Source organism: Aplysia californica, unplaced genomic scaffold (genome assembly GCF_000002075.1).
Source record: "Aplysia californica isolate F4 #8 unplaced genomic scaffold, AplCal3.0 scaffold00013, whole genome shotgun sequence".
Lineage (NCBI taxonomy): Eukaryota > Metazoa > Mollusca > Gastropoda > Aplysiida > Aplysiidae > Aplysia > Aplysia californica.
This window is the reverse complement of record NW_004797283.1, coordinates 2138713-2151680: the sequence shown is the minus strand read 5'-3', so window position 1 is coordinate 2151680 and position 12968 is coordinate 2138713. Positions and strand designations below refer to the sequence as shown.

General features: G+C 38.3%; 1 protein-coding gene across 1 annotated transcript in view; it reads left to right on the top strand.

The window, feature by feature from the left end:
• The window catches only part of LOC118477951 (PDF receptor-like), a 196863-nt gene that overhangs the window by 166366 nt on the left and 17529 nt on the right, over nucleotides 1–12968 (top strand). Inside the window, exon 8 of the mRNA XM_035970720.1 lies at nucleotides 630–760. Within this exon, the coding sequence (XP_035826613.1) occupies nucleotides 630–760 (131 nt within the window). The remainder of the gene's footprint in view (nucleotides 1–629; nucleotides 761–12968) is intronic.

Sequence of the window (12968 nt, the reverse complement as noted above, 5' to 3'; positions counted from 1 at the left end):
GACTGGTGGGGGTTTGTTTCACAGATTCTCCGCCACTGTAATCCAGGGTTCCTTAGATAGTCAGCTCGAAAGACTGTTTCTTTTGTTTCGATGTGTTTTCTCAGCCATTTCATTTTTGCGCCCATACATAGATCGAAATTTTGTTGTTGCTTTTTACAGATCGATTTTTGTTTTTTGTTTTAAATTATCTTGAAAAAAGTAACGGCTGTTCATTGTCCTTGAGGTCTTGTGATATCTTTGTTTTGTATTGTCCTGTTTGAATTCATTTGAATTGTTTATTTTGTTTGATGGATTAGTCCACTTACTCTTTTCTTTCTGTCTTTCCCTGTCTGTCTTTGTCTCTTTCTGTCTTTGTCTCTGTCTGTCAGTCTTTCTGTCTATCTGTCTGTTTGTCTCTCTCTTTCTCTCTCTCTCTCTCTCTCTCTCTCTTTCTCTCCCTCTCTCTCCCCCCTCTCTTTTGCTGCAGATTGTCCTGATCCTTACTCAGAAAGATGGGACGGGGGAAGATGAATCTTCTGGGGTGTTTCATTTCATCGGTCACTATTTCCTTTCAATGGCTTTTTGTAAGGAACCATATCAGCTTCTAAGACTGACTATACTTGTTTGGGTTGTTCTCTTCATTTCCACAGGACTCCCTCTTTTGATTACTTCCGTGTGGGCGGGGCTTATGCAAGAGTTCCATCACAAGGAATGCTGGGAGAAATATGCGAACAACCCGCTCATCTTCATCGTTTTCATCCCTATACTCCTGGCTTTAGTTGTGAGTAAATTGCCTGGCTGTTGTACTTTTTGTTGTTTTCGTCATTGCTTTATTTCTTTGTGCGTGTTATTGCTCAACACAGTTTTCATAGGACAGGAAGATACTCTTTTCCAGAGACTTTCGGCATAGTCTTGAGTGTCTGGGGTCCACTCTCACGCACAACGTCATTTTCCAGATTTCCAGGTTATTTTGTACTATATTAACTCTATCAGTGAACAGCAAGCTCATCTACCTTCTTTGAAATAGCCCTCCATAATTTGTTGAACATTTTTTGGGGGGGAAGGGGGGCGGGGCCGGGGAGGGGGAGTGTTGGGGATGTGTCTTTTTTTAATCTTTTGAAAGTTGTTCAATCGTTTGAAAGTTTTTCAACGAAGGACATGACGATAGTAGAATGAGAGGAAAGGGATCAGGTTCTATATTTTCAACCCCTGAAATTAGAATAGGTCTGTCTTTTTCATTGCTACTGAAAACAAGCATTTGAATCAAATCAGTGTCTTCGAGTTTGCTGCTAGGAGAAAAAAACATTTTTAGTGCCATATTTGTTGGGCAGACAGATGGTTAAATTTTCAGGACGGTGTTGAAAATTATCAACTCGTCTCACACTCTCTGTAAAGTTTAAAAATATTACATCTTAGCGACCTTGATGAAGTAAAAAAAAATGCAAAGACATCAAGATCAATGTGTGGCAATCTTAAATGATAGGAGGAATGTATTAGGATTAGACGACTATATGCTGGGACTTTTATTTCATTCTTTCAAATTCCAACCTTTATCCCCATGTTGATCGCCTACGTTCTCTTGATTAATGGACATTTACGTTCTTAATATTATGTAATATGTATTATATATATATATATATATATATATATATATATATATATATATATATATATATAAATATATATACATATATTATATTATAATATGCAAATATACACATTGACTGCCCTTAGTCTGTGTCTTTTTTGGTTGCTATCTTTTTCGTAAACTATTTTCTGGGTGTCAGCTTTATTTATATTATTATAATTAACATTAATTTTTTTAAAATTATTATTGTTATTATTATTATTATCATTATTATTATTATTATTATTATTATTATTGCTATTATTATTATCATTATTGTTATTATTATTAGTATTATTATTATTATTATTATTATTATTATTATTATTATTATTATTATTATTATTATTATTATTATTATCATTAAGTGTGTTGGAGTTTAACACTAAACAAGAAACAATGTAGGTCACTTTGTAGGCGGGCTGAGGAAAAAAAAATATTCCAGAACGGGCAAGTTAAATCTGAACCCGTTGGGAAAAAACCCCGTAACAGCTGCAAGGAGGTATGGGTCACAACAACTATGCCACAGCTGCCGACCTTTTCCAGTCCGCACGAAGTATTCTTTTTTATGGAGAGGGGGGGGGGGTGGGGGCAGCGGATTGTCTAGTGATGTGTCTGCCCAAGAGCTATAGATACATACCATCTCCCATACTTCTCTTTCGGTCAATAATTGATTTCTGGTAGTGTGGCCTATTCTTCTTCAGGGACCCAGCAAGAATGGCATTTGGCCCGAGTGCCAGTTTTGAAAATGAACAATTGATAGGGGGGGGGGCTTTTTGTGTCCGTTGACAAATTAATGACTTGCTCTGAAACGTGTAGTAACCAAAATATTGTTATTTCTAAAAATCTTCAGAACGATTCTAGTTGGATCTGCATTCTTTCTTTTTGGAGGAAACTTCTGGTTGAAGCTCATCATTGACGAAATGTAACAGTACAATTTAAAAAGAGAAATTCTAAATTCCCTTAGTACCTCAGTTTGATGAACAATTTAAATGCATTATTCTTTAGCTTGTCACAAACGAGTATTCAATGCAGTGATTTTAGTTTAAAAGAAAAGCATTTACTCCACAATATAATATGAAAAAAACGACTCTCCGATAAAATTTTCCCCTAATTACACACAAGAAATAATAGACAAAAAGACACTACAGAATCTTTATAGATTATCAGATATCCGAGATGTCATTGGTTGTCCACTAACATAATTCATATGTCGAACTGAACTACAGAAAAATATGAAAGTCATGGGGTACAAAACATTCTGACAGGCAACTCGTTATTTAAAAATTTCAACATCACTTTTCACTCTATCCTTTGTGACCTCTGTGTTCACTCTTTGTGGTTACAGAGTACTGAGGCTTGCCTCGGCCTTGATGACAAAAGCAATTGAGAAGAGCAGTTATTATGGCAAAAACATAATTTAGTCCTTTTCCTTCTAATGAAGTGGGGTTTTCCCCCGCAAAAACGCTAGTCATTGGATTCTACATTATTAACTAAGTAAGAGTAGACAGAACTACAAAATGAGTGACCTCGGGAAATCGTACAGTTTTAGTTTTATACGTTTTTTACGGCACTTGCAGTACAGTTACGTCACATAAGTGCCGAAGATATGAGGTCTTGCTAGAGCGTAGCGTACAAAGAAAAGAAGAAGCGATATGGATAATGGATGTTTAAGAGGAAAGAAGGGGCAAACAGCAGCACAGTACCCGCCAAACACCCACCTGTCAAATATGAATCGAAGAAAGGGAAAATGCCTATGCTATTGGTCTGTTGCAGATTCATTCTGGAAAAAAAGGTGATATTGATAATGCTGGTAATGCATACTGCCAAAGACAAACGATTTAATAGCGTATTTTATGATAATGATCGCGTTTAGCTCGAGCAGTGATAAATTAATTCACTAGGCCTAGGTGGTCAGCTTAAAACGTGTTCAAAAGCACGCCATGTACCATTTAATTTGTTATTGTCTCTTGTAGGCTACACCTTCTTTGAGGGAAAAAACTCATTCATGTGCCTGTAATGTGGTGAAACTGCAAGATGCTTCTGAATAGCCTTCTGCCTTTAGTACGAGTTTCTTATTGGAATTAATTATACTCCCTGTTTAACTAAGCGTTTGGTTCCAGAAATCAGAAGTAATGAGCCTTGCTGCTTACAGAAACCGTGGTTTGTGAAGGACGTGCTCAGCATTAACGTTCGTCCAATGACAATGTAGAAAAAAAGTGGGTCGGAGGGAGACCGGGAAGGGGGGCTGGAGGGGGGGGGGCTTTTCTCGAAGAGACTTGTGGAAAACTGAAATATAAGACAACTGGAGACCATTTGCTCCTTATTTCAAGACTCAAGAGAGTGGGATTCGGTTTCCTGCTATAACGAGGTGTACAGGGCGTCCAATAACACTTATGTTAACATTCTACACCTTAACAGCTTGGTTCATATTACTCACTCATTTTTCAGTTCAATTATGGTACACCGGTCAACGATCGGTCACGTCTTTCTTCCTTTCACATCCAAAGGCTTAAGAGAGAGAAATGATAGAAAGTTAATAGTTCTCTTCTGGAGAATGATGGAAGTTTCTATTTCTTCTTGCCATGTTTGAATATCACGATTTGCGGCTTACAGATTTCTTGAAATGAGTCGTCCATAAAGGTGAACTTTAATAATATTACTCGAGTGTAATGTTTGTGGGAATAGGACATTGTCATGGTCGTGTTACATTTATAGTTTAAAGATAAAACAAACTCTAAAAAATATCATTCTTAATGTAAACGTATAAATCTGCGGTTTGAGCTAGACCAATATTCATTTATTGCTTGCCATTTGGTAGCTACGTATCTGGGCTGAAAATCGTCTTTTAAGATACTTGACATGAAAAGTCAAACATTAGGCATGAAGCTATCAACGCAGACAGCTTTGTACTTGAATGCCTGTGGCAGGTCTGCCTTCGTGTTCAGAGGTGTGAAATGGATGGCAACTGCTGCGGCCTGTATCATAGACACCCTGCACTTGTAACCTCTGACCGTAGTGGAAGAAAAGAAAGTTTTAAACCATGGATTGGCAAGTTAAATCGACCGAGATATTTTCACAACTGAAGTAAATGCTTCCATGTCTTCAATGTTGTGCAAAAAAACATTACCTATACCTAATTTTGATGGTAGTTGTATGTGTTTAGATATTTTTCTTATTGAATTTCATTATAGAAGGCTCGAGAAGGAGGAAGGAGTGTATATGCATGGGTGGGCTGAGTATATTATCGGTTTGTGATTTGTTTCTTTTTATATGTGATTTATGGCCTTTTGTGCTGGCGTAATAATATCATAATATTATACTATAACATGATGTCTGGGACAGTTTACCCTTGGTCACGGTTCATTACTAGCTCTGATGGCCACTGGTCGATACCTCTTTGTCTCGCTTCAATTGACGTTTCAAAATCTAATCTATTACTTAACCAACTGCACTTGTTTTCTTTTTTTCGGACCTTGACCTTTCTTGCTTATAATCTCTGTGTTAAACTATTGTTTGCCATCCTATGATGCTTCACCATTCCAGTCGTGAATATTAAATACGTTTTTTGTTCTTTAGAGTCTTTGACATGCCTGTATATATATGAAAAGTAAACTTACAGTATTTTCCCAATTGTTATTAACCCCTTCATAGCAAACACCCCAAATTTGCCTCGGTTCCTTCATAAGGCTCGTGTAATAGTATAGGACTATTAGGTAGCATCGCTTTCTCATCTACATAAATCAGAATACAAGACTAGAATGTAAGTCAGCTCAGCAAGTGGGATTTATTTTTTTTAATCTTAAAAAATCAGAATGTTGCTGCATGTTCAAGGTGAATTAACAATTTGTATTCACAACTGCACTTACATGAACTGCATCATTTTTCATATGGGAACCGCATCGTTTTTCAAATCGTCAGTAGCACATAATAAGGAAAATGTTCTTGTTTACCTGTCATCCCTTGCATTGTTTTTGTTTCCCCATCTCCTCCTGAAGCTAAAACGACCAGACTACCTATCATCTTCCCAAAGAAGAATGTTTGCACTCCATGACTCCTCGAGTTTTGTTAGGAAAAGAGGAACCCCGGAGAACTACCTTCTTTTTCAAACTGAGAGAGGGTTTCATTAAGAGCCTTCCTTCTACCTTCTGTGATACATTAAAAAGATCTTTCTACCCCCTTTCCTCCTCTTTCTATCTCTCTCATTCTCTCTCTCTGTCTCTCTCTCTGTCTCTCTCTCTCTCTCTCTCTCTCTCTCTCTCTCTCTCTCTCTCTTCTCCCCCTCCCTACCTCAACCTTTCTCTTTCGCTCTCCCCTCGTCCCTCTCCCTCCCCCCCACTCTCTCTCTCTCTCTCTCTGTCTCTCTGTCTCTCTATCTCTATCTCTCTCTCTCTCTCTCTCTCTAATGGTTCCATACTTCTTTCATTGGGCGCTTACTGGGCATTAGTTCTCGTAGAATAAACACGTTACAACCGGCACTCTTACTTGATTGATCAGAATAACCCCTCTGTTGGATACTGTAGTGATACAACTTTCTAAACTTGTCTGTCCACCTCTGTCGTTTTGCACACGCTTTTTTTTATACCTCACGGCGTTCCGTTTACTGTAATTTGATGAATCTTTGCTCTCCTTCTTTGACATAATTCATAATGCTTCCTAATTGGACACTGTCTGAAACTCCATGGGGGGAGTGGCATGTGTCGAACGCACTTCTCCTTAATGATTTCTGGCTTCCTGCCATAGTGTTGGCAATGGAAATCGAATGTCCAGCCATATAATATATTATCAACAGATGCTTCCTCTTGTATCCTGATTGCCAAATGTGAGACAAGAGAATCCGAGTGCCTATCAACTTCAATATGTTTCTCAAGTTTTAAAGTTATTGATTTCTCCATTTCGCATAAGAAAACTGTACTTGTTAACAAAATAATGTGTATCTTCCTTTTCCTCGCTTAATTCAGACACACTTCCCCTCAGAACTAGTGTATTTCTCTTCCTTCCTCGTTTTAATAATACAGCTGATCTAATTCAAAGGTAGATCTCTTGGCATTGTGTTGTTCAAATTCTTGCATTCACTTCTCCATCCTTTGTGCTTCGATAAAGGTTTGATTATGGGTAGTCTTACTGGTGTAAAATTGTCCACTAGACATCCCAGAGTTTGAGACAAGCACAACCCTAGGCCAGGGTTTTTTCAGAAGTAAATAGTCGATAATGTAGCCTACTCTTGTTCACTAACAGTTATTTAATCATTCCATATCCGATTTAAAGATTACGTGATACGCCTAAATGTTCGAGAAAATTAAAGAATACATTTTAAGTCTTAACGAATTATTAGTCTAATTGTCTGTATTTTGAACTAAATACGAAAGTGGAAAATTACTTTAAATGTTCCTGGCTTTGGGATCAACCAAAAAGATACTAATCTATAAGAGGAAAACTTCCTGCTCCTCGTTGACTGGTTGTTATACTTGGAAAGGATAATACAGTACACACACAATACATCAAGGCATTTCATGCTTACGGCTAATGGTCATTGTTTAACAGTGAAGTGTAATTTTAAAAGGCCTTTAAAGATCGAGGAAAAAAGAACAGGTGGTGATTTCAATTCTAAGAGCACACACACAAACTAACATACATACACACACACACACACACACACACACACACACACACACACACACACACACATACACACACACCGAAGACGCCCGCAAGCACGCACGCACCAATGCACTCACTCATGCACGCACGCACGCACGCACGTGCACACACACACACACACACACACACACACATGCTCGTGTGCTCACGTGCACTCACACTTGCACACACATACACATGCGCTCTGTTCTGCCGTCGGTCTTCTATCCCACCCGTGTCACTCTTTCTCTTTCACTCCCCCCTCTCTCTCTCTCTCTCTCTCTCTCTCTCTATATCTATATATCTATCTCTCTCTTCTCTCACTCTATATCTATCTATCTATCTATCTATCTATCTATCTATCTATCTATCTATCTATCTAGTTTTTTCTCTTTCGAATTTTTTTTCGTTGTCGCATTCTTTCTGTCTGTTGGCCCACCCTGAATTCTTTTTTACTTTTGAATTTTCTATTTCTTCTTCTTCTTCTTCTTCTTCTTCTTCTTCTTCTTCTTCTTCTTCTTCTTCTTCATCTTCTTCTTCTTCTTCTTCTTCTTCTTCTTCTTCTTCTTCTTCTTCTTCTTCTTCTTCTTCTTCTTCTTCTTCTTCTTCTTTTTCTTCTTCTTCTTCTTCTTCTTCTTCTTCTTCTTCTTCTTCTTCTTCTTCTTCTTCTTCTTCTTCTTCTTTTCCCCCCCTTCTTTTTCTTTTCCTCCTCCTCCTCCTCCTCCTCATCCTCCTCCTCCTCCTCCTCCTCCTCCTCCTCCTCCTCCTCCTCCTCCTCCTCCTCCTCCTTCTTCTTCTTCTTCTTCTTCTTATTCTTCTTCCATGACAGTCTTCTAAAACATAACCACTTTCATTCCCTAATGAGAGTACCACAATTTATACACGTATTTTGTCCTATCATTGACGTACTTGCAGCTGCTCGGTCATGTTTCTGTGCTCTTGGTGGGCTTTTCTCCCTATAGATCGATAACGCGTGTCCAAGATAGATAGATTAATTCTGGCATTTGTGGGGGAAGAAAATATAAAGGTACATTCCAGACTAGAGAATGAGAACTTCATCATAATTCTGGACGGTGTTAACAGTTCGTTGAACCTATGGCTTTTGAAGATGGCAAAAAAGAACTGGATAACCAACCTCAGGTTATTCACCCCTCGGGTTACACGGAACTAATTATTTTTAACTGCATTTCTTTTTCTTTTTAAAGCTTCTTAGCTTAGAACACACCCCAAGTACGTTTTTACAAATACGGCTTCCAACAAAAGTACTAAAGGTATTGTAATTAGGAAATAAGCATCTAAATTGAGCGGTTTGTTTTACTTAAAAGGGTCAGTTAGTTGGATTCAAGATTTTAAAAAAATGTAATCCCTCTTACTGATGGGTCCAGGAAAAAGACCTGAGCCTATTATTAAACCGCTACGATTGTTAAAATAAACCCCAGTGCTCATAGCTCATCACACCATGTCAATGTATGACTTGGAAATATTCTAAGTTGCAGACCACTCTTCAAATCCTGTTCGAGCAAAGAGCTGATGAAAAATACCATGCGAATTGTAAGTGGTTGTTTCGTGAACTTCTATGGTCAGGATACGACACAATAAAATGGAAGAAGTGTGAAGAAGACTGTGGTCATGAAAAGCTTTGTGCTCAATGGTCGTCAACAAGTGCTTTGTGCGATCATAATCTAGTACAACGAGGCAATTTGGATCTCATAGCCTAATCCAAATCAATAATGAGCGGCTTTCTATACTTAAAATCTGATTACCGGAGACAATAGCTCATTTTTTATAAGGAAACACCCCTCTTCTTATTGAAAGTAATTTTACGAATACTCTAATTATGGTATGCAATTTGTTCAAAACAATGCATACGCTTTCGCAGAGGTATTGAAAGTTGGAAATAACTTTAAGCTCAATTTTATCTTGAACGTTGTATATTCATTTTGGTTACGCTATTCATGTTCCTTTCATGTCTTTACTGGCTCTTAGAACGGCGTAAATATCATGGGGCCCTATGCCTTCCATGAGAGTAAGAGTGGTGAATGATATGGAAATATGTTGTTCATTTTGACAGTGATATGATTGCAAAATTATTATTTTTTCTGACTTTGCTGTTGTTGTTGTTGTTGTTGTTGTTGTTGTTGTTGTTGTTGTTGTTGTTATTATTGTTATTGTTGTTGTTTTTTGTTGACATCCAGTGAAAAGTGAACATGAAAGTACTTCAAAAACTAGAAAACTGCAAAAGAAAGTCCTCATTAATCGAACGTAGCTGTAAATATTCAAACACGCTGTATTGTCTCTGATTCTATTCTTTTCATTAATCAGAAATCTAAAGCTGAGCCAGTTTTTGAAATTTTGCTTCTTCGATGGAATTCTTTTAAAAAGTTATTCAGTGGCCCGAACGTTCGTTTCCATCGGCCCAACACTAGCAGGCGGGGAAAGTTGTACCTTTTTACAGTATATGATTTGCCTTGAGCGGCAGAGATGAGGTAGACGTTGTCGTAGGAAGCTCTGTTAGCTTAGGCTGCAACAGAAACCAGGGCTTTGTCAGTTTCGTAAAGGCGTTCGAAAAGCAGGCTCAGTGACGGTTCACAGCCTTTCACCTTTTTCACCGACGCCTCTGACGCACTTTCTCATGTTCAATTTGTCGTTAATAGGTCTTCTTGTTTGCCCCTATAATATAGTTGAATATATATATATATATATATATATATATATATATATATATATATATATATATATATATATATATATATTATAGGGGCAAACAAGAAGACCTATATATATATTTTGAAAAAGGGTGAGGATTTGGTGGTCTCAACGATGATCGCATTCTGTGTGCAGGCAAAGAACAAAAGCGACATTATGTACTGTTATATACACAGCAATCTGTAATAATCTCCAGTGGCTGTATTACACCTCATAATATATTTCTTAGAAGAGAACAAATTAATCCGTTTTTTTCTTGAGCCAAAAAGTAAATGTTTGGGATAAAAAGCGCTCTTAGGCGAAAACCCGTTCGTTTCTTAGGATGTAAACATTGTTGACTTCCACAAAAAGAGCACAGAAGATTAAGCAGATATTTTTTTAATGAGGGCTCACGTACTCTAACAAAACATTTGACCGTCGTCCTTGAAACAAACCGGTGAGATAGAGCCCACGAAAAGTTGGAAGGAGAAATAAGATGCTGTAGGAATGAGAAAGATGAAAACAGCATCAGTTAACTGAGGCGCACGTTGGGGGGGGTTGTTGAGACGAGGAAAGCATTACTATTTGCTTGACCTTGGGTGGATCAAGGCCTGTAAGCAAGAAACCGGTATAAATTTGTAACTAGTGAAAATAGCGTCGGAAAGCTGTTCAAATGTTCTAAGCCCAGAAAGCAATGGTTTATTTTTCAGGAGAGAGAGACGAAGCAGCACAAACCTTATGAATCTTTTCTAGGTTGTTTTTTTCAGAATTTAAAATGTGAATTTGCACCAGATGTTTCACGAGTATATCAATCTCATACCACAATAACAATAAACTGAACAATGGGCTTAGTACATTCAAACTGCTGCCTGACGGTGTATTTTATGGGGCCCCTCCAAGAAAAAATTGTGATTTTTGTTCCGAAGAAGCCATGGTGGTCAAAGCGGGGTTACAATATTATGTCTCCTAGGAAAAGGAAACAGTGGGTTGTGGCTGTGATCGTTGTGACTGAGGATGAACCAATTTCAGTAAGGAAGTAATTAAACTACAAGGTCATTGGCCGTGCGAACAGAGCTGCCAATCTTCATGTTCCAATTTCCTGAGGCGACATGTCTACAAGATCCTGTTTTGAACTGGTGATATTAATACACCGTTGTATCCATTGTTTATGCACAACGCAGTCTAGGTTATGGGGTGTTGTTGTAAAATGACCATCTTATCCACAAAATGAAATCATCGATTACAAAAGAGAGTTGGCGTTAGGTTTGCTAGATGTCTTTGCTTTTATCAGAAATAACTTCCTCGACAGTTCATCTATGATGGTGTTTAGCCAAGTATTGGGCCATGCATAATTGGGACTTTATCGGGATCGAGCTAACGACTTCCAAAATGACGACGGAACCTTATTGATTATGTAACACTGGTTCTCACAACTGATGTTGTGAATGTAAGAACGCCAGAGGATTAGGAATTATTTTCCTATGGTATGAACAGGATCGCCCCTCTAGAAACCCTTTTCGTTCGACCCCTCTGCTGAGTGTGTGTGTGTGTGTATGTGTGTGTGTGTGTGTGTGTGTGTGTGTGTGTGTGTGTGTGTGTGTGTGTGTGTGTGTGTGTGTTGCGTTGCCCAGGGGATCATTATCGCTATATTTAGGATACATCTCACCCCTTCAATGACTGATCACCCTCGACGTCCAAATTAAGGCCTTTCAAGCGACGTGTCGACTAGACGTGTTAGAAATATCTTAAATGATATACTCAAGTCCCTGAATGACGCGTAATTGGACCCTGACACGATTTTCTTTTATGTATGGCTTGATCTATACCTTCGATATTTATAACTTCTGTCTTCAAACAACAGAATTAAGCAGCCCTATTCGTGGCTTTTGAGACGCCTACACGATGATTCCAGACAAACTTATGTCCGAAAAACCTTAGAATCTGCGAAGAAAATTAAATCCAGAATTTGGCACAGAGGGTATTATTCCAGCTCAAGAGCTATGCCTTTTAAGAATGTCCATAAGATTCTTATGGATGAAGCAGACATTAGCGAAACATTTCACGCTTACAAAGGTGGGGATAATTAGGTTCTGAACACGTTCGGGTATACTTTTTATTTTATTTTATTTTCTCCCAAACCACGCATTTTCCAGTGAGTCCAAACTGAATACTCTGCAACCTGTTGGGTTACAGGTTACAGATCAGCTTTACTGTATAATTATTGTTTCTTTTTTCTGTGTTGTTCTTAATACCAAAAACGAAGAAGGGGGTAAATGATTCCTAATAATATTAATACCTCAGTTTACACAAGTGAAAATTATTATTAATAGAAGCAAAAAATTAAAAATATTCAAGACAATAATAAACAGGGATAAACGTCATGGCAAGGCCTGTTGCTACTTATTGGTCACCAATATGTAGACACACAAAAACAAACTTTTTAAATACTCGAATTAGCCTATGATAATGAGTCTATTCGTTTAGTTACAATCACTCAAGACCTGATAATTTCTTTTGTCTGTCGTGACCTTGTTTTCGCCTGTCGCTTCCCTCTCTCTAAATAATAATCTGAGAGCTTTGTTTTTACCGGAAGCCCTTCAGACACATTACGGCACATGAGCCAAGTCTTCCCAAGCCTCCTGACCCAAGCTTCCCCCACCCCCTCCCTACCCTGTGATCGGCCAAGATGTGTCTGGACATCAAGTTTATTCGCGCGCCGCTTCCTGGGCTGTAGCATGAAGTTTCCAGTTTTCGGATCCAGATTGCGGGGCTTCGATTAAGTTTAGGTCTGAGAGAATGGGAGCCTGCAGCAGCGTCTAATTTGTAAGAGTTACTGTGGTCTCCGTCATGTCAGCTATTAGCAACTGAAAAGACAGGCAAGTGATATAGACAGATTGGTGGATGGATGGATGAATGGATGGATGGACAGATGGTGGAATTGCACACAGAGAGAGAGAGAGAGAGAGAGAGAGAGAGATAGAGAGAGAGAGAGATAGAGAGAGAGAGACAGAGAGAGAGAGTGAGTGAGTGAGAGAGA